Source organism: Anopheles cruzii, chromosome 2 (assembly GCF_943734635.1).
Source record: "Anopheles cruzii chromosome 2, idAnoCruzAS_RS32_06, whole genome shotgun sequence".
NCBI lineage: Eukaryota > Metazoa > Arthropoda > Insecta > Diptera > Culicidae > Anopheles > Anopheles cruzii.
The window spans coordinates 47144735-47171675 of NC_069144.1; the positions used below are offsets into that span (position 1 = coordinate 47144735).

Below are 26941 nucleotides of genomic sequence, written 5' to 3' on the forward strand. Positions count from 1 at the left end.
GTTTATTGTTTCTCTCTCTCGCTCTCTCACTCCGCTGAACCTTATGCTTTCCGTTGCCACACGGAAGAGGTACATTGTTGCTCGGTGGAGTTCCCAGTTTCTCACCCCGGCACCGGCGACCCAGTGGCCGCCGGTGGAATGTTAAATGAGCTTTCGACAGAGTGTTTTTGTTTTCGCCGAACTAGGATTTCGGGCCCCGGTCTGCCGCAAAATGATGTTTCGTGCTTCGTGATTCAATTGATGGAGACGCCCGCTCTTTCACGATGGAGACGCCTGGTCACGCCACGTCAAGGAGCATGTTTATCGCGCCGGACGGGATTATTTCTTTCACTTGTTGATCCCCCCCGCGACCTTTGGCGGGCCGACGGTTGAGAAGCAAAATTAATCAGCTGAATGGGGCAACAATTTTGAGCATGCGATAAATAATTTTCCAGGTACTGTTTTTTTTTCGGGGGAAATAAATTTTGCTTCTCCAAAATACTATACTCCATTTGCCAGCCTTGTTGCGCTACACTGAAACTGACGGTACATTTATTGTAACAACGTGTTTGGGGCCATAAACTTTAACGTTCATTCTATAACATCGGATTTGCTGTCGGTATGGATCGATAAGTGGAAGAGAAACCGTAAAACATGCAGTGAGGGAATCGAAAGTGTCACCATTTCGATTGCACCCCCCCTCCCACGGTAGGTGGGAACGCTTCGTTTTTGCTAACGTCTTTTGGTTTTTTATAGCTTTTTGATTTAAAAATAAAACATCTTATCAGCTCACAACACTACTACGGCTACTACATTACAACGACTCGTTCAGCGCTATCCAATCCCCGCCGCGCGTTTTGTACTTTGTTGGAGCGCATTTCGCCTTTCGGCTTTTCTTCGCCTCGTTCCCGCTTCATTTCACGCTCCGCGCTCTTAAGCTCAGGTCGCACTTTCGTAAGGTCATTGGTGTCTACTTTAAACAACCAAACGACATGAAACAGTAGTACAGTATTTTTACGTTTCAAACTCCACTTTACGTATGGAAGATTTATGTCACACTCACGGTTTCGGAATGCGCACGGTCAGAATGATTCAGCCAATTGGTTCAAAATCAAGGCACGTTTTTGACTGCTTCTGATAAAACACACGCTCTTCCTGTGGAACGTAAACACAAAAAAAACCTTCTTGTGAAGGTAGCGTAGCGAAACGGTTACTACTATTCGAGATAAAACCAAAACAGGCCATTCGTTTGTCAGCACGTGTTTTGGTTTATAATTCGTTCGCAAATAAAAAGTGCTCTTTGCATGCAACTTACTACAGTTGAATGCAAGCTTGCACCGTACGCTCTCCGAATGGCGAGCACGAATGCGAATTCGAGCAGACAAAGCTCACCTTCATCGATTCACCCTGTGCCGTGATTTACATTATAGCTAAGTTTTGAGAGTCCTTGTCTCGTTTTTACATTATACGAAACCTTTTGACCACGAGCGGCCTCTTTTTAATGCTCTGCAACTTGCTGCCATTCTAAGTAGTTCGACAATGCGAAAGCAAAGAGAAACTGAAGCCATAGTGACTCGCCTATGATCTGTTCCCCACCGGCGGCCAAACTGGAAAACAATCCTCTTTATCACGATGGTCGGTGTTCTTGAGTTTTTTTTTACTCCCCACGCACTGGATGAACGAAAAACTTAATTGCCACGCACGCGGTTTGTTTGTTTGTTTTCGTAAACGAGCCCGAGTTTACGCCAGAGCAAACACGTTCGTTGGTAAATATTATTCCAACTCTACCGACTCTACTGCACAGACAGTTTGTGGGCGAAAGGTTTGAAGGAGAAATCCATCATCATGCGTTTTGAGTTTTAGTGTTGATGCACTGCTCCTTCATTTGGAACCTCCACCATCCTCCGGTTTGATTTAAAGCATTTAAAAAATTATTTTCTTGCCATCGTCACTGCGGCGCGAGGACCCCTGTTTGCCGTGCCTCTTCTGCCCTCGCCCTCTCTGCCACTCAGCCTTTAATTCTCGTCGCGTAATTGTCCGTCGACCGTTGAACCCTACAAATTGCCTCGCACGGTAAGATGTTTGGCGCAGAAGGAAACCACACTGTTAGGATGCAGTTAAAACACGGGCATCACTCCACCGAAACCACATCGTAATGAGCTCACAGCATACGGCCACTTCCCAAGCCTAACCGTCCACCATCGGTGTCGTTTGGCCACTCTGGCTAATTGTCTACCATTTTCTGGCGCGCCTCGTCTCGGTTCGCTGTCGGTTGTATCGGCCGCCCCACGAGGTGCGCTACAAGAAGGCACTGTTTTCGTAGTTGTCGGTCACTCGAAGGAGCTGTACGGCCGCTCCGTCCCGTTGGGCGTGCTGTTATAATTCCAGCGAAACCTCCAGCGCAGACTCGTCCACGATGGAGGCTTGTCTGTTCAGTGGCACCGACGCGTTGGCACACGATGCCACAGCCTCCACCAGTGTCCCTTTGGCGGCCGTCATCCGGACACTGTTGGTGCTGTAGTGTGCTCGACCCTTACTTACCACCGACTGCCGGTTCGTGGTGCCGCCACGGTACGAAGCACGATGCCCCACACCACCACCACCACCGGTGCGCTGGTCTTCGCCGGCCTCGGAGTCACCGTTGCCCCGTGATGCACCGCGCGTGTAGTGCGACTGGGTATGATACAGGGAGCCTCCCTGTTCGCCCGCGGCCCGCTGGCAGCACATCCGCTCCAGCATCTGCCGGTAGCGGGGATGGTTCATGGCGTAAAAGTACGGATCTATGGAGGCCGCAATCTTGGCAAACACGGCCGGGAGCATGGAGTTGAGTGGCGTCAGGTACCGCTCGTACCCGAACACGCCCATCATCGCGACGACGGCGTACGGGGTCCAGGCGATGAACCACAAGCCCACGATGCCGACCACCACACCGGCCAGCTTCACCTCCGTCTTGTTCTTGGACTTGTTCGACTGGATGGCGTTGGCGTTGATGACCGCAATTAGGATTTTGGCGTAACAGTAGCTAATGATGACCAGCGGCAGAAGCCAGGCGAACACGAAGTACACGAACATGAAGACGCGCGCCTCGCGCGTCCGATCCAGGTAGTCGAAGCTACAGGCGGTCATGAACCCTTCGGCGGTGTACCGACTCAGGCCAATCTCGAGGGCCGGCAACCCGGCAAACAGCAACCCGTAGGCCCACGTGAACGCAATCGTAATGTAGCACTTGAGCTTGGTCGTCGAACGGTTTGGGTTGAGCGGAAACACGACCACGTTGTAGCGATCGATGGAGATGACCGTCAGCGTGCCGATGGCCACCGTGCCACCGATGGCGCCCATCAGTGCGTACACCGTGCAACCTGCGGCGCCGGAAGATAGAGGATTTATGAGACGATGCGACGGTTGCAATTGCGGTAGTGGACTCACCGATCGATCCGAATGCCGGGCCCTGGTGTATGCTGTTGTAGATGAACAGAGGGGCCTCTAGCATGATGAGAAAATCGGCCACGGCCAGGTTGACGACCAGGTAGTTGGCCGGAGTGCGCAGGGAACGGTATCTGCAACGAAAAGCGGGGACACGGAAATGAGGGGGGGAAATATTAGGACAGTCAGAAACAAGCCCTTTCAGTCGCACTGGCTCCATCTCCGATGGATGGCGTTCATCGTGGAAAATTGTTTCATTAGTTTGTCCTTTTTAGACAGAAAATGCACAAAGTGACGCGAATGATTCAAAGTAAAGGATTTTGTTCGTACTGATAAGAAATCCGGAGGTCAGAAATCCGGAGAACGGCTTACCGGTTCGACAGCGATATGAAGATATTTCATAATTTAATTGGAACCCCCATTGCCGTGGGCCTGGCAATGGTTTTAGAAAAATGTCTAATTAAATTTCCTTTTGCGCCTCTCTCTCTCTCTAGGCGTCTCTGGATAAGAAGGTTGTCCAAAATATGAAAATTGAAGGCATTGATACTGATGACAACAAGTACGAACCCCCTTTTCCCGGTGTTGGCTATCCCAAAACGAACAAAACATTTCGGACAAAACATTCCACCGTCACCGTCGGTTGCACGAACCTCACAATGACCCAAAATTCGCTGGAATGCGTAATAATCTCCTGGTTGTCCTTTTTTTTTTCTTCGTTTGCCCCGACCGTACCACCTAATTGAAGGGCCAATTTTCTGCGCTGTAATCCGAGCAACAAATCGTCATGCGACTATAGAAACTGTTACTCATCTCGAGTGCGTACACCGAACTCGATACCATTTGCACGTATCTGTCGGGAACATTGGGACAGAATCAGGTCAAGACGGTAATTACCGCCTAAGAGGCTACAGGATCCCGCACTCGACAGTCCCACATGGGGAAGCTGCGACAATGGACAAAGCTTGTAATGCTTAATGGCTGTAACAAAGCACGCTCTCTTTGCGTTGATTTTTTTTTTTGCAATGTCGCCTACCTGACCAGTGGCCGCCAGTTACATTGTTTCTGACCATACTACACTTCCGGATTCGCCACTTGCCGCCAACCGACCACCGATTTCTTTCAAACTCTGCAAGACGATCGCAATAAAGAAGCAACAGAAGTATTATTGTTACATTTTTAGCTTGGATTTTATTCTTTTGGTCGTATCACGACAAATGGGTGTCGTGTGGTTCAGGTGGTAACCAAGAGTACCACCACACGGGGGACACCCTTCCCGGTTGGATCAACGGGAGAGACGCATAGCGCCTCGATCCCGGATCGATTTCTGTGCTCGACTGAAACGGGACACTCCCGGCCATGCCGTGCGGCCTGAGGTAGGTTTCGAGGGTGAGGTAGGTACGAAAGGAATGCGTGTGTGTGGTCTGCTCTCTTTGTTCCTTGGCAGCTCCGCTGGACTTCCAACAGGTTGGCACGCCGCTCCGTGTTTGCTGCGGTCCGTTAGCAATCGACGACGAGCGGGATTCGGCTCTGTTGGATCTACGATGAAGTGAAGGTAGAGGACCAACCCACTACGTTCCGGGGGGCCACAGCTCACTCGCTGTAGGACATCTCCACTTGCAGGCTCTCCAAGGGGTCACCTTCAATTCTACCCGTCACGCGGCGCTGCGACTTGCGTGACACAAGGAGCGTGACGCGATTTCGGAGACTATCAGGATGGCCGGGTCTCGGGATGGCAGGAGGGTCGCGGCGTCTCAGGAGCAGCAACACTCTCCAAAAGTACCGCACGCGCTTGGTCACTCGACGTCAGGGGAATCACGTTGCTCTGCTCTGCCTCCGGTGGCTAGAAGCCGGCATCGGATGGTGAAGGGCTGGTGTCCGCCGTCCGGAGTGATGTGTAGGGCGCGCTGTACCCTGGCTAGTGTGTTGCCCCTCTTTCTACTGCATTGTGTGGCCACTGCCACTGTGGCCACTCGGTTGTACCCAGCCTCGATCGGCTTTACGCCGAAATCGGCCGAGTTTAATGCTGAATCCTACTGGATTCGTAATAGCCAAAGGACCCGTTTTTTTTGGGCGTGTGGTCCTTTCGCTAATTGGGCACGCCGTCGTGGTTTGCATTCAGCCGGCTGATGTAGCTGGCTGATGATGCGCTGTAAGGGTTTTCGTTGCCACGCGCACCGCACACCCATCGGTCGGGGTGGTGCGGGCGCGATCGCGAACGAGTTACAAATCTGACACGGTAACGGAAACGCGTGAAGGAGCTGCTGGCTGGCTGGCAGGACGGACTAGCGATGCGTTGACGAGATGACGAGAGGGACGCCGATTGTGAGAAGCGCAGACCGTGGAGAACTGACTGCATCAAGCGTTCTTATTGCGTCATCGGTTTACGGGCACGGCGCTGTGGATCCGCGGATCGGATGATGACGAGTTCCGCGCACACGCACACAGTTGACGCCGCTATCGGGTGAGTCGCTCGTCGGTGTTGCGGTGGATATTGTCAAAATGGCGTCACCGCATATCACTCTCTATTATCACACGGCGGTCGCAGGACACTTAAAGTGTGTAATTATCCGCCTTCTTAAAAGCGAGCTGCAGCTTAACACTTCACTCTACACCTCTCAAGGCCACCCAGTGTGTGTGTGGAGGACCACTGGGTGGGCGAGAGGCGAGTGCGTCGATCCGTTGGTCAGCAGCCACCGCAACTTCCTGCTCCTCTGCTGGAGGAAGCTGGTTTGTTGGAGGATGGCCGGGAAGATAACGGAGTTCCACCGGAGTGTCGTCACTGCCGGGGGATGGTGGATGATGGCGACACAAAATGGTGGCCTTCCACCCCCCCCGTCCCGTCACGGAAGAGACCCGCAGGCCACGCTCGGTAGGCAGATTTTGGCAACGCACTGAACCGAACAGGGAACCGGTGCCGGGTTTTATACAATGCTGCCCCGTTCTGCGGGACTGCGGCACGCGCACAATCCGCGCTCGCTAACCCACACTTGAATCGAGCGACGGGTTAGTGTTGGTATGTTACTAGTTTCGCGTTCGATGTGTGCGACACCCTGGCTGGCCTTCCTGAACTAACACGAACCTCGCGAATGAATCAGCTGTTCGGCGATGTTCAATTTAACACTACTCAGTCTGAAGGGCTTTAGTTTTGAAAGACCACCACTTTAAACTTTATAAGAATAGTTCTACGATGCACTACAGTTTACTGACTCACAGCTAACTTGAATTGTCACGGCTGGTCGACGTCGGCTTGAACACTTCGGGATGGTGGTACGGGATGATCCCGAACGCGATCGCAATCGCGGCCACGCTTTCGATCGGAATGGCAAGCCCTCTGGCACGCAGCGAGCGCCAAACGGTGATGATGACTTTAGGATAGGCCATGATGGGGGCCAACTTGATGGTACTTCGGCGCGGAAGATGTGTACTTTCCAACGATCAGACAACAACTGCGGCGAAAGTACGGAAGCACGCAAAATGGGGAAAGGAAAGGGGAAAATGGGTTATCGGAGGGGGTGAATTAGGGGGAGGGCGATTTAACTACGCCGTGGTCGTGTAAACCAATCACATTGATTGACCATCAGTCAGACCATCAGTGGTAGAAACGTTTGAAAACAAATATTGTCAACGGGTGGTGCGGTTTTACACCGTGCCATTCTTAGTTAAATTGGTGAACAATGGGCATGAAAACAATGTAACATTACACTCTACAGTGCTAGCTTTTTTGGGACACGTTTTTCCACGGAACAGCACGTGTTTGGATGTCACGTTTGTGGACATCACACTCGTCTCGTGCGGTAATTGAGCTGATACGGCCCATGACAACAGGGCAGGAGTTTCCGTTTCATGTTAGATTATTAGTTCAGAAGAACTTCAGACATTTTCGGACCGGTCGGCGCGCACCTCTTATCGCTGTCAAGATGAGGTAGGCTTTGACAGAAATGTCAGGTAGGCCATGAATAAGAAATGTAATTTTTTTTTAAAGTTTTTCCTTTAAAGGGAAAGCAAAAAAGCTTTCCTTTTCGAGACGAAATCTAAATCTCTTGCAGTACGAGGGCATGTTTGTGTGTAGGTTGCACTTTTGAAAATCCAAATAAACAACGAAAAAAGGGGAAGTAACCATGAGTCACCTGTGCCGGCTTGCGTTTGTGTTGTGACCGCATGCCAACAGCCATCGGACATCGGATGTTCGCGTGTTGGTATTGGAAAATGCTGTCGCGCGGTGCCGGGTATAAAGATAAAACCGGTAACGCGGTTGTGACCGGCTTTTGCATGCTCAGTCACACACTGAACCGCCGCTAGGTCGCATCACACAAAATCCAAACCCCTCTATAGACCGGCACAGAAAATGGCCGCATCACAGCTTGTTGGCTCGATTCCGGAGTTCGTCTCGGAGCTGGACGACTGGAACGTGTACTACGAGCGGTTGGAGCAGTTCTTCGAGGTCAACGAAATCGTGTCGGAAAAGCGGACCGCGTTCTTGATTAGCTGCATCGGTAGCCAGGCGTACAAGAGCCTGCGGGACCTGTGCCACCCGGCGCTTCCCAAGGACCGGCCGTTCGATGATCTGTGCGAGCTGCTCCGGAAGCAGTTTAGCCCGCAGGTGGCCATCTTCCGCGAGCGGACACACTTCTACAACGCGACGCAATCGATCGGCGAGAACGTGACGCAGTGGTACGGGCGGCTGAAGAAGCTGTCGGTCGATTGCAAGTTCGGCAACAACCTGGAGGCGGTCCTGCTAGACAAGTTCATCACCGGGCTGCGGCCGGGCCAGGTGCTCGATAGGCTGTGCGAGGAGAACGAAAGCTTGCGCCTAGAGCAGGCACTGGACATTGCCGTCAACAAGGAGTGTGCCGTCAAGGAGAGTGCCTATCTGGTTCCTGCGGCCGCTGCTGCAGCACCGATGATGGCCTGTGGGCGATGTGTTTGTGGCGGAGGAGGGCCGGCGGCTCCCAGTGAGGACGGATCGTACTGCGGCGGTGGTGCCCAGCAGGCAACACGGGGCCAAGGTCGCACCCGAAACCGAAAGCGCAACACAGGAGGCCAAGGGCGGCGAAACAACGAAGCCGAGGCTGGTTGCGACTAAGCGACGCCGTTGAGACCGAAACGGGGGGACAGGGAAAAGCATTTAGCGTTAAGAGGGCTGTGTCGACGTAGCTCCACGAGTTACAAATACAAATAGTGTGTAAGACAAACTTAATATTTTATTCAATAAAACCTGACGTTCAAGATGTGTGGCAACACACGCACAAAATAATCTTCCTTGTTTAGAAGACTGGTCACCAGTTCGAAATAACATTCGAAATTCGTTTCCATCGAATCGAATCTTGAAAGAATCAAAGAGCCCATTGGGAGAAGTGTGATGAGGCTCTTGGCTGTGTCTGGTAATTAAAACCGCCGAGCGGTCTTGGTCTGCTACAGAGACAGTGTGAGTCTCTGTTGCTCACTGTAACAATGTTGTTTTCACGGGTGTGGTTGTTGCGTGACAACGACGAGCGTTACCGGCTACTTAATCAACGGGACATGAGGCTCACCAAAATATTTTTTGTGGACATTTCTTTTATTTTTCTTTTGTTTAGAGAATTGAGTACCGAGTGAACATGGTTTCAATTCGCATCAATTCAATCAATCATCATCAATCAATTCGCAAGGATTTTCGCAATGTCAAGCGAAGGTAATTTCGCAGTCATTACGATGCAGTTAAACGGGTAAAACCGGTCAGTAGATAAAACATAATCCAGACTTTTGGCCAGGATTGCAAAGGCATTTTGGCAATGACGTCAAAGGCGACCGAATTCAACTAACCAGTTGCCAACCAGTGCGAAACATGTGGCAAACATATGCACTTTGCTCAAATTCACAGATTCCGACAAAAGAGAGGACACAGAAGAAACCGGTTCCTGGATGTTCGATTTTAGGCCCTGTTCAAGGAGATAGAGACCGAATACCCCTTGAATTGGGAAATACTTTCTACCTCTTGGTTAATGTTTTTGGTTTTAATGAATATTGTGGGTACTTTCCCGGCAATAAACATGCCGATTCCGACTAAAAAGGCAGACTTTTCACGTTATTTCATGTTTACGGACGAATTTTCTGACTCACGCCGGTGCCGGTATTTCACAATGCTGCACAAAACCCGGCCGGCTTGGTCGTTGGTTTGGTGTGCGTTTCAAGTTCAAATCGGTCACAGCGCCCCACCGTGGCCATCGCTACGCCACGCTACGGCGCGTAGGAAAGGATGATGTCATCGCGAATCGCGAAACACACACGCCGACCGCCGGCGGAACCTTGAAACGCTGTACGTACATTGTTTTTCCCCTTTCGTTCCAAGCGGTCGGTGCGAAACGGTGGTCGACGGGATGGCCACTACCAATACTACCGCCGATCCGAGGTCTGAGACCGTTTTATAAGCCGTAGTTATCACGGGTGGCGCCGACGCGCGTTCAGTTCATTTCACGTTCGAACACGTTTGAGAGCGATCGCGTTTTCTCGGCACCATCCAGCTAAAAAATGGTCGGTCAAGCGATGGTCGGATCGATTCCGGAGTTTGACGGGTTCGTCGACGACTGGGCCGTGTACCAGGAGCGGCTCGAACAGTTCTTTGAGGTGAACGACATCCCGGACACGAAGCGAACGGCGCTGTTGATTTCGGTGGTCGGCACCGATTCGTACAAGACGCTCCGGGATCTGTGCCATCCGGTGCTACCGAAGAACCGGACGTTCGAGGAGCTGTGTGAGCTGCTGCGGAAGCAGTACAGCCCGCAGGTGGCGGTGTTCCGCGAGCGGACCACGTTCTACAACGCGCGCCAGGAAACGGGCGAGAACGTGACGCAGTGGTACGGGCGGCTGAAGAAGCTTTCGGTCGACTGTCGGTTCGGCGAGAATCTGGAGGCGATTCTGTTGGACAAGTTTGTGACGGGGCTGCGCAGTGGCATGATCATGGATCGGCTGTGCGAGGAGAACGAAGCCGTGACGCTCGAGCTCGCCCTCGAGCTGGCCGTGAATAAGGAGTGCGCCCTGAAGAGTGAAGTGGCCAGTGCCGGGGGTCTCTAAAGGACTGCACACGAACGCAGAGCGTAGTTTCAGTACTTAATCCATTAATGCATTTAAGCACCCGAATTAGTGATAAGACACAATCTAGCATAAGCTGCTTTAAGATAAGGAAGATATGGACTTTTACGAATGCATGCATGCATGCGTGTGTGTGTTAAGTGAGTAGGCGTATTTTGCCGTAGGCAGAAGATGGCCATTTAGTGGACGAATGCAATATATTATGCAAAAATAAACCAAAAGGACGATCGTTGCGACCCAAGATCTCCTTTGCGATTGCTACCTGAAACCGTGGTTCTACATTTATTATACGATACAAACGAGTGTGCCGGCGAGGCGGTATTGTGAAAGAAAATATGGCCATCAATGCGATGTTATAATTTATTACTGTTCTGACGAAAAATCAATATCAATGACCACCACCGAAGGGTGTCAAGTATGGACTCTGTTTCCCAAGCAACGGCGGACACTACATGGGACTTCGGGTTAGTTTCGTGCTGGGCTGAGCCGGGTAATCGAGTGACTGTACCCATGTTTATAACGGGAAATTATCCTGTCATGGACATTAACCGATGTTATGACCTTGTCGTTTGAAGCATAAGGTTGCCACAAACAAACGTCTTTTTATTCAATCCCAACCAACAAAACGATAATTTTCCTTATTCAAACATTTGAGCAATTGCTTGCTGACTGAGAAGAGTGTATGAAATGACTTGCGCCACCTGCTGCGCCTAGAAGTGGAAAGTTTTGCATTGGAATTGGGGACCATTCTTTCCAGTGCGATGCGCTTGAAGTGTGACTCAGACTATTTCGTGGAATTGGCAAATTCCAAACGAATGACGAACGTGCCAAAAATAGAATTATAATCAGATAGAGTTGAGCGAAAAAACAATTTTTTTTTTGCTGCAAATTCCATCGGCATGACTCATACACTGGGTAGGCTGGGTACTGTGTGTGTACTTGACAACCGATTAGATACGGATGAGAGCACCGCATCCTCCATTAATGGGACCTAGCAACGATTAATTTCCGTCAGTGTGTGTGATTTGGTTCCTGGAAAATTACGCCCAATGAATCACATGCAGTAAATATTTTGTTATGAAGATTATGTTTTCATAAGACCGGTTTGCGTCATTTATTTAATTAAGTCAATCATAACAAAAAACAGAGAAATGATTAAAGGAAAAAAATGTAATTTGATAAGAGAGAATAGCAACAGCTGCACTCAGCAGAGCGCAACCAGCCGGAGATTGGGGCCAAATCCGTGAGCCTGTGTGATGCAGGCCCGAGATACGGCTTCGACAAGGCACCAACAGGTTCCGACATGTTTCGTCGCGTTTGCGATGCGAAAAACAACGCCACGGTCACGCCACGCTGCACACACACACACGCTCCTGAGGACCACCCCTTTTCGGCGCCTGCTTTCTGCCGTTACGCAAACACAGTGTGTGCATGCACGCGTGTACTGAAATTTGAAACTCACGTGTCCCGCGGTGGGGTGGGTTGCGACGATCACCTTACGACCCCCATAATGACCCCCCCTCCTGGTATGAAACCAATAAAACAAAAGAAAAACAATTCCCACGAAAAGTAGACCAGGTTCCAGGAAATGAGATCAACCAACACACACACACGACTGACGCAACACCTCCTTGGTGGTGGTGAAATACTGCTGTCCGCTGCGATGACTCATCATCCATCAAGCAACTTGACCGGTGCCGGTTCTCTCTCGTCGGTGTTGGTGTGCCGAAGCCGGCAAAACAAAAACAAACTCCGGGGACCACGATGACTTTGCGTAAACACAGAGAGAGAGAGAGCGCGAGAGGGCCAGATAATGGGGAGCCCGACGCGCCGCGGCCGCGATCGTATAAAAGACCATCGGAAGGGTAGCTGTTGCATCAGAGTTGACAACCGATTGTTGCAGTAAACAGCGAGTCGTATCAACACAGACATTGTGAGAAAAGTAAAGCAACACATTCCACCTTGTGAGACACCAGAAGCTACAACACAACCCTATAATCCAGCCAAGGGTCAAGGTGAAGCAAGTCGCCACCATGTCGACCACAACAAAGCCAGCAGCAACAGCAGCAGCGGTGCCCCCGCCACCCGCGGCAGTGACCAACATCATTCCAGAGTTCCACGGAGCGACGGACGATTGGACCGTGTACCGGGAGATACTGGAGGAGTTCTATCGGGCCAACGGAATCGCCGGCCCAGCCCGGGTGCCGGTGCTGATCAGTGTGATCGGTAAGGACACCTACCGGACGCTTCGGGGCCTGTGCCATCCGCGCTCACCGAAGGAGATGGAGTACGACGAACTGTGTCGGGTGCTGGCCCGTCAGTTCATTCCGGAAATCGCGATCTTCCGCCGCCGATCGCAGTTCTATCGGGCCGAGCAGGGGCGCGGTGAAAGCGTCAAAGATTGGTACGCCCGCCTGAAGGCGCTTTCGGTGGAGTGCCAGTTTGGCGAGCAGCACCTGGAGCCGCTACTGTTGGACCGGTTCGTGATCGGTCTGGCGCCCGGACCGGTACAGGAGCGGCTGTGTGAGGAGCGACCGGATTCGCTAACGCTCGACGGCGCGGTCGATATAGCGGCCACAAAGGAAGCGGCTATGGCTGAGGAGCAGATTGCGCAAGAGTTTGCCGCGCTGGGAGTGGACGATGAAGGCCACCGACATCGGCGACGTGGAAGACACGGACCCCGCCACTACCAAGTTGGCGGCGGGAGGTTCCACCATTGGTCGCCGGAGCACGATCCACGATTCGGTCATCATCGTCACCGGCACGGACGGCACCACCACCGTCATCCGGGGCATCACCATTCGGACCCCGAGGAGGGACACCACCATCACCGCCATCATGGTCCGCCGCACCACTTTGGCGGATTCCACGGGCATCATCACTGGGGACCGATCGGCCGACCAGAATTCGGTCCACCGATGGGCGGTCACCCGGAGGAAGCGCGCCGCCGAGTGATGATGTCGCGCCACTGGGGAGCGCCAGCGTTCGGACCCGGTGCCCCGGGCCATTGGCACGGCCGGATGGCCGGAAGACCGGGTATGGAGTTTGGAGGTGCGATGCACGGATGTGAACGATTCGGCGGCGGACGCTCGCGCGAACGTCGTTGGGCCAAGAAGTGGCGCAAACATTGCCGTCGTCGCCGAAGCAGCTCTTCGAGCAGCAGTTCGAGCAGCAGCAGCAGCGGCAGTTCCAGCTCGTCCAGCTCCAGTGGCAGCAGCAGCGCAAGCGAGACGGAATTGGAGCCGGAGAAGAGGTGCCGCAAAGGGCGCAAAGCGGCTGAGCCCCAGCACAAACACCAGCATGGAAAGCATCATCATCATCATCGTGGCAAGCGGCACCACCACGGCCACGGCGGCGGTCACGGTCATCGCCACCACCACCACCACCCGGGTGTCGGAAGTGGTGGCCATTATCGCAGGCGCAACGATGAGCAGCAGCAAGTAGCGGCAGACCTGCAAAACGCCACGGACCCGACAACAGAACCGGAGCTGATCGAATAAGCATTGGTGGCCACATGCTCGTGGCCCCCATAATCTTCGTCTTCGTATCTTCTCATCTATTTTATCCTGTGAGGAAACTTATGCGCATATTCATTAAGCACCAGCAGCACCAGCAGCTGCATTATTAAAGGGATTTAACTAAACGAAATATGTCGTCGACCAAAAAAACGAAAAAAAATCTCAGTTAATCAACAGAAACGAAAAAAAAACCTAAAAAATAAAGAAAACGATGGCCAAAAAAGACATAAAAAACTTCAAAACGTACAACAAATGGACTTTTGTAATTTAAATTGTGCAAAAAAATGGCGAACTGAAAGAACTCTACACCAGCACTGGAAAGAAAAGTTCCCAAAAGTGGGTGCAAGAGAAAGTTCTCCGTTAGTTCTTCTTCACTCCACAAAGAGCGACCCGGAGAAATTGCCGGGTTTTCCGGATTTGCCGTCAATCTATATTATTAGACAGCGTAGTCAATTAAGCCAACAAAGAAGATAAGAGTTATGATATGATAAGGTTAATCAACACGGCAATGAGGCCGCATTTGTTGGTTTCTGGCTGGCAGAACCATTCCGAGCTGTCTAATCAGTGAAAGCATAGTCTATCTTTGAAAAAGATTTGGCGACAGTTTCGCTCGAAATCTTGCGTCGGGCACGCCCAAGATTGGCCTCCCGCAGTGCCACAGTTTGGTGGATCCATAACTCGTTAACACGTTGCTGTGACCTGAATGCGCCAAAGTAAAGAAAGCCAGAATGTTTACTCTCTCTTGTTATCTTCTGCAAATCGAGCAGATTTTCCGATTTTTGGAGTTCGAATCACGCAGTTGAAAGATTCAGACAAAGAGCTTCAGACGGCATGCAGCAGGGTGTTGAAGCGTTGTTTGGCAAAACTAACTAAAAAGTTATGATCAAACATTTTCCACCAAAAAAAGCGGAAAGTAAAAAAAAACATGAATGAGACAACCTTGAGCCCTCATGTCTCGTCATGAAAAGACGAGGCTAAACTTTTGGCACGTAGTTGCGTTAACGAAATTGGAAACGCATTCGCCTGGGTGACTTTATTGGTTCCCGGGAATGGAGCATAATTTCATCTCCCCCTTTGATGCCGCCGTTCACCAATCGAAGGCAAGGCGATATGATAGCGGAAACGTGTAACGGCTTCCGGCGATACCTGTTGATTGAGCGGTATCAACAGCACGGATAGCGCCACGCGCGACCGGAGTCGGAAGTCGTTACAGTGAATTTCTATCAATGGAGAATCAACAGTTCCGAGAATGTTCAATGGATTCCACGAGACCATGCAACGGAGGCAGAGACGCAGTGACTTACCTGTAGAACATGAAGATAACCAGCGCGTTGCCGACGACGCCGAACAGCATCATGAGGAAGTAGAAGGCGGCCAGCCCGTAGTGTTCGCCCGCCGTCGGTGGATCGAACTGTAGCCAGAAAGGATTAATTTTGGCCACAAACTGCGGATCCACCGGCAGCACGTACCGCGACCGGTGAACGTATTTGCTGCGTGGAGAAGAAGAAAGTTGTGATTGAAAAAACGCCTAAATCTAAAGGACTCCCCCAACCGGAAAGCCAAGAAGGCAAAAGCGGCGGTCCGGGTCCAGATTGGAATAGGAATAAATTTTGATTACGCACGTCCCACGCCAGTCGATCGACACGGCGGCTGGACATTCCAATGGAATTAATTCATTAATTCAGATTAATTCACAAACTTCACAGACAGCCCGCTATCTAGGTCAGCCCAACGGCTCCCGGAATTTCGGAACTTTCGATGAACATCGCGGGAATACGTCGAAAATGACGCATTTGCAAAAGGTATGCTTCTTTGTGTGAGGTTGTCGAGGGTTCGTTACGCTAAGTTCCGCCCCAGGACACTTCTTCGTTCGCCTCGCGAAGCGCCTCTGCGTATGGGAAGCCCTTCACGGAAAAGATGCCGCCCGAAATTTTCTTTCAAAAATCGAGACGGCTCGAACAACAAAGCGGGTATGTGCCGAGGGCAATCATAATTACCTCCACAGGACCATTATGTCGGTGCTAGCGGTGGAATTGCTATCGGTGGTGGTGTCGTTGATTTTAATTATGTTCGCTGCAATTATGAATTGTTGCTGCTGCGTGGCGTTATTGCCATTGGCCGAAGCCTCTAAAGCGTTCCTCTCGGCGTGCTCCATGACTGCCTTCAACGGTGGTGTATCTGCAACAACCAAAAAACCTAAATCAATGCTGAGCGACGTCTTGACGCGTATGTCGCGCGGCCAACAACACCGACGAAATTCTTTCGGTTCGTTCGCCTTCAAGGATTCATAAGCGCTAGCTTACCTAGTTCGTTTTGCTGAGCCGCGACGGTGCCGCTTTCCAGCAGCAGCGTTGCCGCCTGGCCAAGGGTACCTGGCTGATCCTCCACCATGCTGGCGAAGCTTGGCCGACCGCTGGCTGTCAGAACAGCCTTTTCGTACAGCAGCAGCACCAACACCACGATGGTTACCACCTTGGCCGACATTTCTTCGCGGTTTTTGTTTTTGTCGCTCGCGGCTCGCGGCTTGAGGAGTCCTCCGGGAGAGAGCCTTTGCTTTAAGCCGGAATTTATATGATCCCCCTTTCCGTTGAATCACGTGCCACAGACACGCTTTTAATTAGGCGGGCACATTCAAGCTTCTTTTCGTGCGGGAGGAGTTCGTTTTTTTCATCAAAGCGACGACAGAACCAGTCATAGATTATTTATCGTGCCACTGTGCCGTGTCGTGGCTTGGCATGCTCATTAATGTTTTAACAGGCATCCGTGAGTGATGGTTAACTGAAAGGCAGAAGAACAGAAGGAATAGCATCAACGGTAAGTAACGCACCCCTGGGACATGTTCCGTATGAAGTTTAGCAAAGCATGCCGCTAAGCCGCGATGATTCCGGTGAAGTGCTTTTTTGGAGTGCGTTTCATAATTTGTTCATTGCTTTATGGTGCCTCCGGAAAGAGAGTCCGGTACGCTTCGCTAAGCCCCAACTCGTACAAAGCTGCAATTCAATCAAAAACTTCGTTACTGCTTCGTATTGTGCTGCAACTGAAATCAATCGGATGCTGCATTCTATTGGATTCACTGAATTACTACTAGAGCCAGTAACTATAGTTTGAGGTGGTTCCTCTACTCTAACCACAGGACACTCGAACAGTAAATCGGATTGTGGAATATGCAAAACTCAGGCGCTCACAGCCCGTTCCGGGACGATAGTTTGAACCGCTGCCAATGTGCCAATGTTTAAATGTCAGAAAGAAAGACTGTGCCAGCCACCGAAAACCGCCATCCCGCACCCGGCACGGACACAGTTGAATAGATTAGAGATAGAGAGTAAACGGATACCAGAACGGGCCGGTACGGCAAGAATCGGAAGGAATCGGAAAACAACAAGGAAGCGTGCAATTGGCGATTCGGTCCAGTGGCGGCTCTCGGTTATGCAATCCACCGCCGTCGTCGTGGCCGTCCGTCTTTGGAGCATAAATATTTAGTCGGTGAAACAAGCGAATTCTACCGTATTCTTTCAAAGTTCATCATTTTTTCCACCATTGTCCGTTCCATCGCTATCCATTCCAGTTTTGTGTTTGACAACCCAATAAATTACGCGGTGTTCCGCGACAGACGGACGAACTATGTGAACTTTCATTTGCATATAGTTTCGCAACAAACGGTGATCGAATGTCGAGTCGGTCGGATCGGGCTACGTTCTGGCATCCGGTCCACCCCGCGTATCTTACTGTAGTAAAAAGTTTATCCCGGACTAGAGTTATGCAAATCGAATCACCTTTCACCAACGGGAAACCGGAAGCCGGAGTAGATTGGAAGATTATGTGCAGTCGGACACTTTCCGGATCATTATGCGCTTTCTGGCACTACCTCTGGCTTGTCTCTGGCTTGTCTTTTATTTCTGCTCGGCCGCCCAATTCAAGCAGCGGCAGCATGGCAGATGTGAGATGTGCCATCATTAGCAGGTACTGGGCAAGTAGCTGCAGAAGCAGCAGTAGCCGTGCCATTACAAACCGTGCACCACGGTGATAAGCCGCCGGGAGCTGAGAGCTCGCTTATTACGCTCGGAATGACCACGTCTTAAGGTTTTGGCAACAAAAGATGTTACAACGGGCCGCGCTCGCTTTCATTGCACGCATTGGAACAATGGTCTATGCCGCTGCCAGCCGCTTCTGGTTCTGCAGGCTGTAAGTAACCCCTAGACCTAGCTTTAAAAAGATGCCCGCCATTCAATTAGACTACTTTAAGTGGGTGTAATGGTGCACGTTTGGAAGACTTTGGGCCACTTTCGAACGAACGATTTTCGTGCGACTTACAGTAAAGTGTAGTGCCAGTCGGTCACATTAGCGGTTTCTTAGCTATCGTCCAGGTGTGATTCTAGTTTTTTGAACCATTTATCATCCTTTACACTAGCAACTCCGGCTCCGGTTCCGTTAGTGTCGGCCTTAGCCACCACGTAACCTTCGTTCCGGCTGGTGAACTCGTTCGTCGCTGTTGCGGAAAACAACGACGCCACCGTCTACGCGCGGTTCAGAATGCGTTGGTTGGGCTCACTAGAACTACTGGAAGGCCGTGATTGATTACGGCCAACTGGCCCCCAGGCCTGGGTGTCTCTAGCGGTTCATTTTCTCCCAAAACTGTCCACACAAATCGTCAATCGTCAATTATCTTATTACAGCAATCGAGCGAACCCGAGAGGGTGCCCGGGGGCCACCACCCATTTCTTAACCGAGGCTGCTATCTGGTGCTGCCGCTGACAAGAACCATTCGGCCTACACCATCAACCTATTGACATCGTCCGTGGGGCAACAGTTGCCCTGGGGTCGGGCTTACGAAAAGCAGAATTTAAGCGTTTCTGACAGCGGAGAGTAATTAGTGTGCCGGACAGTAGTACCCTAGGCCCTACCCTAGGTAATAGGGCCTAAAGAAGGTAAGTTTAAATATTGCATAAGCAGACACACTAAAACTGTACGCGAAAATCTGACATCTTGAATGTTTAAAGCGAATGGCCCTACTCCAGCGACCGGCACTGTAGCTCGGAAACCGAAGGTGCGTACAGTCGTCGCTGCCCCTGGGCCAGTATTAGCCGACAGCAGACAGCAAGGTGCGCGGCGTCGCTGTGGCCCGAAAGGCTTAAGGTCTGTGCGTGCGAGTGAGCGATGGCGTCACACACCCGCAAACCGATTCGTTGGCGGGGCGCTGCTCCACTCTTGCTTTTCAGGTCGTGTCCGTTTCTGCAGAGGCCGCGACTAAACCGATCGTCGTGTAGGCGAGCTTTTAAAACCGAACCTCCGATCCGAGCTGCAACGCATTCGAGTTCGAGGTGCGCTTCGGATACGCGGTCGGTCACCGTGTTGCAGCGTCGTATCTCTTGGACCACAGCACAGTTTGGACAGTAGAACGCGTGCAGACAGGCAAGTTGGTTAAGAGCTGTTTGGGGCCGTGTGTTGCAGGAGTTTATTGGTGTGTTTGCTCAACTAACTGCCCCGTTCCATGGGTCCGCGAATGTTCTAATCTGGGGGGGGTTTGTTTTCGAGAACTTTCGGAAGCCCCCGGATCGCCTCAAGTTGTGTCGAACGAAAGTAACATGTTGATATACGGGTAAGGCAAGTAGACAAACAGGAACCTCCTCAACGGAGAGTCGGAGAGATGGAGATGGAGATGCTCGGATGGTTCCTGTGTGTGCGTCGTCCGGTGGATGGCACCACAGAATCAAGCATTCGGTAGCGAACCTGTTTTCCGACTCGAACTGTAGCGCCCGGCTCGTTGTCTAGTGTGCTGTGGATGGAAAGTGACATAATGTGCTCGGAGAGTGTCTACTGCAGCACAACACCACCACTACAAACCAGGAGTGCAGGAAGGAATAAGCCACACCACCACGCTCCGTTTGGTGCGTTAATCGACGAAAGACACATTAACATGGCGTCGAGAGGGGAGAGAAAACAAAACGGAGAAAGCAAACGAAGTACCCCGGTGCCCCGATAAAAATGCCGGAAAAGGATTAACAGACATCTGTCACCGCACACCACTGGCGGCACCGAGTGCACCACGGCATGCCTTGATGAATGCGCCTTTTCGCATTACTTTCAGTCCAATTTGTGCGCGTTTCTTTCTCGCGGCTGCTGTCAGTGTTAAGGGCATTGTTGTTTGTAATGCGGACCACGGCGAACGCGATGGTGAACAATGCGGCCGGCACCGAGGACGCTCATTTCGGAAGACGCCAGGCGACGGTGCGAGAAAAGTGCAACCGCGCGACATACGTGTCCTGTTGCGGTGAATTACGTGTGCAGCGAGAAGCGAGAATGAAGGGAGGACGCGGAGCATGGCGCATCACAAGTGGACCGAAAGACGAGTCTTTTAAAATTACACACCATACACACTGCGGGTGCACCCAGTATGTCACCAGCCGGGCGTAAAGAGGTTTCCACATTTTTCGAGAGCTTTTTGGCACGCCATTTGATAGCGCCGGAGGTGGCGCGTCGGTCCCGCACTAAAACCCGTCGGTCGCGGCATCGGAGGGGCATGTGCAATGCTTTTCGGGCTTGAGCCGTCACCACTTAGGATTGACTTTGCGACACGCACACACACTGCCAACACGGGAGTGTGGTGAGTTTGAGAAATTGTGATACCGAGGGACCCGAGCTTAGTAAATCCTGCGTTGGCCTTGGAATTGGAAGGCTGGCTGACTGGTGATCTAGTAGCCATTGCGCGCGAGGTTGTAAAGCGATAGCGATGCCGGACCGAAAACACGATCGAGTAGCCCGAAAACGTGGTTGACCGCCCCGTAAAAGTTGAAACTTGACAGACCATAGCCAAAGCAGGGGTAGGGCAGTGGATTGGCCTTAACCAGTGTGCTTTGCAAGGTCGCCTAGGTCGCCCATTCGATAGGCTCAGCGCGGTGTGTTCGGTGATCGAAGCTCTTTCTAGGTCGAAACTTTAAATTTCTGTCCCACAAAGGCAAATTGCAGTCTTTATTAAAAAACTTCTTTCGATCAAAGTAACCATAGTGCTACCGTTGCTTTTTCAGAAACCGCGGCCGCGCTCTCTAAAACTTTGTTGCACACCGAGTTGCAACTGAAAATTCAACAAAACCGGTTCGCTTCCCGAGGGAACGGAATTGCAAAACGTAGCCCAGCTCATTACCATAAACAGTAAAGCAGCAATGGGCGGTGGAGGCTGATCTTCCGGAAGCCACGAAAGAATGTTGATGCAACGTTTCCGTTTTAGGCAAAAAACTGTAGCACGCCGCAGGGCGAATCAGAGCAAAAGCTGCTGCAGTGGTCCATTTGACGCGGTTTCTGCCCAAGAAGCTACTGGTGTCGGAAAATTACGCTAATCAAGGCGCACATTTTAAGGGGCACTACATTTTCTGGAAACTGGCCCCCGAGGTTACAGAAGTACAGAGTGAACGGAGGTGCATAATTATCGCCAAGTTGGTAAAGTGGCACCTGGAGTGGCGTAATGTTTAATTTACTCCTAACGTAGTAACTCGTGCGTTTCCGCACGTAATGCCGCCCGAGTGGCGGTCGCAGACACCGATATCGTTGGACATCGCACGACACACATTCGTATCCGCCGCATGAAGGAACGCGAGCGGCTACATGGCGCACGTCCAAATCATTTACATTCACTTACAGGTGTTGTTTCACACGCGCCAATTCATGCGCCAAAGGTGAGAGCCACTTCTAAGGGAACCATAGCCATAGAAGTCACTTTCCCGGACACTGTTCCCGGCATAAATCATCCCGGGTCTCTCGAAACCTGGAATGTGCTTCGATTCAATTTCAATCCGGGCGGCATCACAACGCTTTTCCAAGCACCGCATCCCTCGTTACAGCGCACTTACATTGGCCCTGGGGAACGTGAAAGAGTGATGGATCCGCAAATAAGCTTCTGGTTTGGATTCCTGGATTTGGGAAAGGCAAACAAAAACATGAACACCGGCTTGGTCGGCCAAGGTGCTTCTGGGATGAAATCGGGAGCCGGTGCTCTTGGGGCTGATAGTTACCGCTGGCTGTTTGTTGCAAAATGGAACTTCAAATGCACCACTACCGTGGTCTGAGTTTACGCTACTCTCCACGGCACGGTAATGGCAGTCGAGAAGGCCCCAGCCCCACGAAAAAGATCCGATAAAAGCAGAAAATCTTAGCAAAAATTTCGGATGGTATGTGTGCGGAAAGAATTTTAGGTTAAGCATTGAACCTAAAGGCCCGCGGTCAGGTCCAGCTTCGAAGTGATTTTCCTAGTCTTCGATCTAGGGTTCGATTCCTTCAGGCATCATTCTTGTTAGGTTTGGCAAATCCAACCATCATGAATTACTGCCTAACAAACGTGTGTCCGCCCGTCGGCTGTTCGAATGTTTGTCCTCGGCACACTAGTTGAGGACCAAATGTGTAAAAAAAAACGATTCCGGTACACGTAGACGCCCAGCCCGCAATCGATTGCCGGGATATCCTGCATGAAAAATGATGTAATTTTGAAGATTCAGGGCCCGCCTCCGAGTGGAGTCCGCATCTCTGTTTGGTCCTTTTTGTTTTCCCAAGGATCAAGATCCACCGTATGACACGAACACAGGATATTGGCGCTCTTCCGTCGCTTCCGGAAAACCACCGCGGTCCGCGGTCCATTAATACCTTTCGGAGAGGCTGGTCGTTAAACTAACCGGAGATGTGTTTTGGGTGTGACAGCTGCCCTGCCCGACGGTGGGCCGAGCGCCCCCTCGGACGTGTCCTCCCGTTTACCAATTAATAACCATCCATCGAGCACCGGGTATCGGGTCGGGAGTCGAACAGTTTAGAATGTCCGCGCACAAATGAAACTTAGGGTCGCCGGCTGTCGCCGATAGCATTTTAATGCCCCAAACTCGTATAGCCCCGGAAGAATCTGGTGGCTTTTTACAACTTTGCAGAACGTGACGACTGATCCGTGTCTTAAATAATGCCGAATAACATAACTTTCTCTGCGTTTCGTTACAGAGTGGCGGGCTTTACTTCAGGAGCGGTGCTAAGGAGCGTATCACAACGTACGATGGCGTACGGGAGTTTGAGACTACTCACGGTGGTGGCCTTGCTGCTGGCGGTAACGGTTATCGGTCCGGTCGGTAGTTACTCACCGTTCAAGAACCGTCAGCACGGTACGTTCACCCGCAATTCGGGCGCCCAAAACGGGGGCGCCGGTTCGCAGACACCGGCCCAACGGGAGCGCGAACGGGAGCGGGAACAGGAACGCCTGGCGGCACCCTACGTGGCCCCGCTGATAGCACTGGAGGGGGGCGCGAAGCGCACTGCGAACGACTTTTTGGAGGATGTGGGCAAGAACGTGTTCGACACGGTCTACCACTGGAAGGTGATCGACTTCCAGTATCCGAGCCAGCAGCTGCGGAATAATGCCATCCGCACGCGGTAAGCTTAAGGGCGCGGCGTACAGCCTAAGCTAATCCTGTTGTCCTAATCCCCCGAAATCGCATCCGCAGGGAGTTTATTCCGGAGAACAATCTGCCGCTCGGTGTGGACCGGTTCCGTGATCGGTTGTTTGTGACGACGCCCCGCTGGAACCCGGGAGTGCCGGCGACTCTTTCCTATCTGCCGCTGCCGGCTCAGGACCGCAGCCTGCCACTGACGCCGTACCCGGACTGGAGCTACCACACGTCGCCCCGCAATCCCGACTGCTCGAAGATGATGTCCGTCTACCGGATCCAGGTGGACGAGTGCGATCGGCTGTGGGTGCTGGATGCGGGTGTCACCGATACGCTGACCAACCTGCAGCAGGTGTGCCCACCGAAGATCATGGCGTTCGATCTGCACAACGACGAGCTCCTGTTCACGTACGTGCTGCCGGCGGAACAGGTGAAGGAGGACTCGCTGCACACCAACATCGTGGTGGACGTGCGCGAGGGCCAGTGCGAGGATGCGTTCGCGTACGTGGCCGACGTGTGGCGCTACGGTGTCACCGTTTTCGATATGCGCAAGTTCAAGAGCTGGCGCACGACCAACTACCTGTACAACCCGAACCCGGTCGCCAGCGATTACAACTACCAGGACCTGAACTTCCAGTGGTCGGACGGGGTGTTCGGCATGTCGTTGGCCCCGCTGCACCGCTCCGGTGACCGGATGCTGCTATTCCACCCGATGTCCAGCTTCATGGAGTTCCAGGTGCCGACCTCGGTGCTGCAGAACGAAACCATCTGGGAGGGTTTCGGGTTCGCCAAGGCGTTCCAGCCCGTCGGCACCCGCGGACGACTCGGTCAGTCGTCCACGTCGGGGGTGGCAAAGAATGGCGTACAGTTCTTCACGCTCGTCCAGCAGGCCGGTGTCGGGTGCTGGGATCTCGGCAAGCCCTACAACCGCAACAATCTGGGCGTAGTGGAAAAGAACGCCCAGAAGCTGACGTTCCCGAACGACCTGAAGCTGGACCGGGAGCCGCAACAGGCGCTGTGGGTCATGAGCAACAAGCTGCCCGTCTTTCTGTACGACAAGCTCGACTACACGCAGACCAACTTCCGGGTGCTGATGGCCGAGGTGCGGAAGGCTACCGAGGGAACGCTGTGCGATCCGCGCGTACCGCCCAGTTTGGCGCTCGACGCCGGCCAGCTGGAGTGTGAGCTGGAGGTGTGAGAACGGAGCGAGGCCTAGTCGGGCCCGACCCGACAAATTTCAATAATTGAGGACAAAGTGACACCACTGGAACGGTGGCCATTTTGTGCATCGATCTACCCCATGGACTCCACTACCGAGGACATCGGATAAGGCGATTGAAGGAATAAATTTTCGTACTTAAGAACCAAACCGCTCTACTTTTAAGCTACACCGAGAATTAGGATTTCGAAGGGATTTTGACATTCGTTACTAGGAACTGCGCCATTGTGTCCGCTAGTATTGTTTGAAGGCACATTCAGGATTCCCGGTGGATCAATCTCGAGTTGGGTTTCCAAAACAACGTGCCCGGAACCAGGGGGATGGAGCGGATTACGGTTCTTTCCACCACAGCACCATGGTTAACATCCTACGTCATTTGCTCGCTCGCTCCACGGTTAACCAACTCGTGCGGCGGCAGCGACAGGGCGGTCGTCAAGGGTATGGCTCTATTTTGCATTGTCGATGCAATGTACCGTGAGCGCTCGCGATTGAAAAACTCATCTTCTGTCGGCGGGAATAGTAGTTCGGATTCCGTATCTCGATGAATGCCCGAGGTCGTATCATAAGGGAGCTTCTGGAACTGAGCCGCTTACGGGAAGGAAACCGAAGGATGAATAACGCCAACGGTGGTTGTAAAAATGAGCTCTCTCTCCTGTTTCTGCTCCACCTCACGATGCTGTAAGCTGCCGAATCGGACGGATGCCATGGTGCATCCGATTTTTTGCCAATTCTACCGTCCGCTTACCATTTTTGAAGGTTCTCACGGGACGCGGGACGAAAGCGCACGGATCTACATCCGATCTGCAGATTGACGGTTGTTGTGCATGGACTCCTTATTATGATGATCCCAACGAGGCGGAAAATGAATGCGCACAGCACAAAATCCAATTTTGTAAAACTAATCTCAAACTATTCAATTACAAAGTTACCGACGGAATTGGCATTTCTTTTCCGGGGCCCCAACATGAGGGATAGGGTTCGGGAAAGGGAGGTGGCAACATTGTACAGCGACGGCGGCAGCTATCCTCTGTGTCGTACTGTAATTTTTGAAAAGGTTAGTAAAACAATCGCTATTATCACTGGACCCCAACTTACGCGTCGATAATTTATCGAAACTCTCGGTGGTCCAAAGTGGATTGGAATGTTTAATTGTACTCCATAGAGGTAAACAGATAGTGAGAGCTGAATAGCACACTTTCTTCATTCGGCCCCGGGACCTCCTGCAGTGTCCCGGATAGAACCTTAACGAAGAGTTCCCACAGCCAGCCGGCGATGAACGCCAGCAGGAAGCAGCAATCCACTACCAGCACCAGGATGACCGAGGAGCTTACTTTGTCAAAATAATCCCACATACCGCTGAGGACGCTTCCCGAAACGGTACGATTCTGGCCGCACAGGTTTACCACGACCGACTGCAGGACATAGAGATTCCAGCACAGGTGCGCCACCAGTTGCCAAGGGTGGCCCAGAAATCGTTGCACGTCGTATAGAGGCACCTTGACCGAGACGAGCACCAACAAGGCTGCCACCAATTCACCGATCCGGAACATTGGACCAAACTGAGCAGTGGTGCTGGTTGGGTCACCAAAACCAAAACGATTCGTGGAATGCCGGGACGACTTACACCGAACTGTCAAATATTGTGAACACCAAAAGTGCACAGTGTACTTTGATGTTTGGTGACTGGTGGTTTTCTCTGTGCCGCGAAAAGCAACGGTTAAAATTGGAATTCATTGTAATTCTCGAACCAGACAACAATTCAATCCAACATAGAATTTTACTCCTCGCATAATGCGGTGAATGAATGAAAACTGGAAGCACTTTACTGTGCAACGGTAATGCAGTTGTCCCTTAATGGCACTTAATACATGCTGAAACCGAATGGGCGAACTACCACACCAAATGTGCAGCGTTACGTGAATGCCCGAATGTTTGACCGTCGTTCACTGATTGATGCAGCGTCGGTGTTCACGCTCAGCATCGAGAGTTTAATTAATTGATTTCATCAAAGGTATTCTACGTCACCATCGAGCAACACCTAAAGTTCGGCGAAGTAGGATGCGAAAACGAATTAAACCACTAAGGATTCACCGCCCGACTGTGTCGGGTAGCTTTTTCCAATGGTTCGGTACAATGTTCCACGGTGTAACGCAGCTTGCAGACTTACCTTCCGTGGAACCCGAGAGACAGGTGGCGGCAAAAGGAAGAACTTTTTCAATTTGCAGACTACGCTAAAAAAAGAGAACGAACGAACAATTCGATGCCGGATGGGCGGAAGATCCCGACACACACACAATTAGTGGCGCATTTATTAAATTGACAGG

General features: G+C 51.7%; 6 protein-coding genes across 6 annotated transcripts in view; 4 read left to right on the forward strand and 2 right to left on the reverse strand.

Annotated features, from left to right (window-relative positions):
* Window positions 1-512: 512 nt before the first annotated feature.
* LOC128279199 (opsin, blue-sensitive) lies at window positions 513-16472 on the reverse strand. The gene is made up of 5 exons (XM_053017918.1): window positions 16292-16472; window positions 15986-16166; window positions 15293-15478; window positions 3406-3536; window positions 513-3338 (listed from the first exon to the last, which is right to left on the reverse strand). The coding sequence occupies exons 1-5, from the start codon at window positions 16470-16472 to the stop codon at window positions 2356-2358; spliced, it is 1662 nt and encodes a 553-aa protein (XP_052873878.1). The 3' UTR covers window positions 513-2355.
* On the forward strand, window positions 7718-8537 carry LOC128268125 (uncharacterized). The gene has a single exon (XM_053005146.1). It carries the CDS (start codon window positions 7748-7750, stop codon window positions 8483-8485), a length of 738 nt encoding a protein of 245 aa, XP_052861106.1. The 5' UTR covers window positions 7718-7747; the 3' UTR covers window positions 8486-8537.
* LOC128268126 (uncharacterized) lies at window positions 9852-10728 on the forward strand. Its single transcript, XM_053005147.1, has one exon. The coding sequence runs from the start codon at window positions 9910-9912 to the stop codon at window positions 10450-10452; it is 543 nt and encodes a 180-aa protein (XP_052861107.1). The 5' UTR covers window positions 9852-9909; the 3' UTR covers window positions 10453-10728.
* Window positions 11727-14346, forward strand: LOC128268124 (hornerin-like). The gene has a single exon (XM_053005143.1). It carries the CDS (start codon window positions 12504-12506, stop codon window positions 13968-13970), a length of 1467 nt encoding a protein of 488 aa, XP_052861103.1. The 5' UTR covers window positions 11727-12503; the 3' UTR covers window positions 13971-14346.
* Window positions 16080-26941, reverse strand: part of LOC128268417 (SAC3 domain-containing protein 1) — a 31462-nt gene continuing 20600 nt past the window's right edge. The window contains exons 5-6 of the mRNA XM_053005503.1: window positions 16292-16766; window positions 16080-16166 (exon numbers count right to left, since the gene is read on the reverse strand). Coding sequence (XP_052861463.1) covers window positions 16763-16766 — 4 coding nt within the window. The 3' untranslated portion in view covers window positions 16080-16166; window positions 16292-16762. The remainder of the gene's footprint in view (window positions 16167-16291; window positions 16767-26941) is intronic.
* On the forward strand, window positions 22997-24699 carry LOC128268414 (protein yellow-like). The gene is made up of 2 exons (XM_053005494.1): window positions 22997-23384; window positions 23456-24699. Exons 1-2 carry the CDS (start codon window positions 23011-23013, stop codon window positions 24594-24596), a joined length of 1515 nt encoding a protein of 504 aa, XP_052861454.1. The 5' UTR covers window positions 22997-23010; the 3' UTR covers window positions 24597-24699.

What these genes read in the sequence shown, in the direction of transcription:
- LOC128268125 (XM_053005146.1), top strand. Translation starts at nt 7,748, where the DNA reads ATGGCCGCATCACAGCTTGTTGGCTCGATTCCGGAGTTCGTCTCGGAG.
- LOC128268126 (XM_053005147.1), top strand. Translation starts at nt 9,910, where the DNA reads ATGGTCGGTCAAGCGATGGTCGGATCGATTCCGGAGTTTGACGGGTTC.
- LOC128268124 (XM_053005143.1), top strand. Translation starts at nt 12,504, where the DNA reads ATGTCGACCACAACAAAGCCAGCAGCAACAGCAGCAGCGGTGCCCCCG.
- LOC128279199 (XM_053017918.1), bottom strand. Translation starts at nt 16,472, where the DNA reads ATGTCGGCCAAGGTGGTAACCATCGTGGTGTTGGTGCTGCTGCTGTAC. An exon ending in GACATAATGGTCCTGTGGAG is followed by an intron (nt 15,479 to 15,985) that starts GTAATTATGATT and finishes TTCTCCACGCAG; the next exon opens with CAAATACGTTCACCGGTCGC. An exon ending in GTTATCTTCATGTTCTACAG is followed by an intron (nt 3,537 to 15,292) that starts GTAAGTCACTGC and finishes TTTTCGTTGCAG; the next exon opens with ATACCGTTCCCTGCGCACTC.
- LOC128268414 (XM_053005494.1), top strand. Translation starts at nt 23,011, where the DNA reads ATGGCGTACGGGAGTTTGAGACTACTCACGGTGGTGGCCTTGCTGCTG. An exon ending in AATAATGCCATCCGCACGCG is followed by an intron (nt 23,385 to 23,455) that starts GTAAGCTTAAGG and finishes TCGCATCCGCAG; the next exon opens with GGAGTTTATTCCGGAGAACA.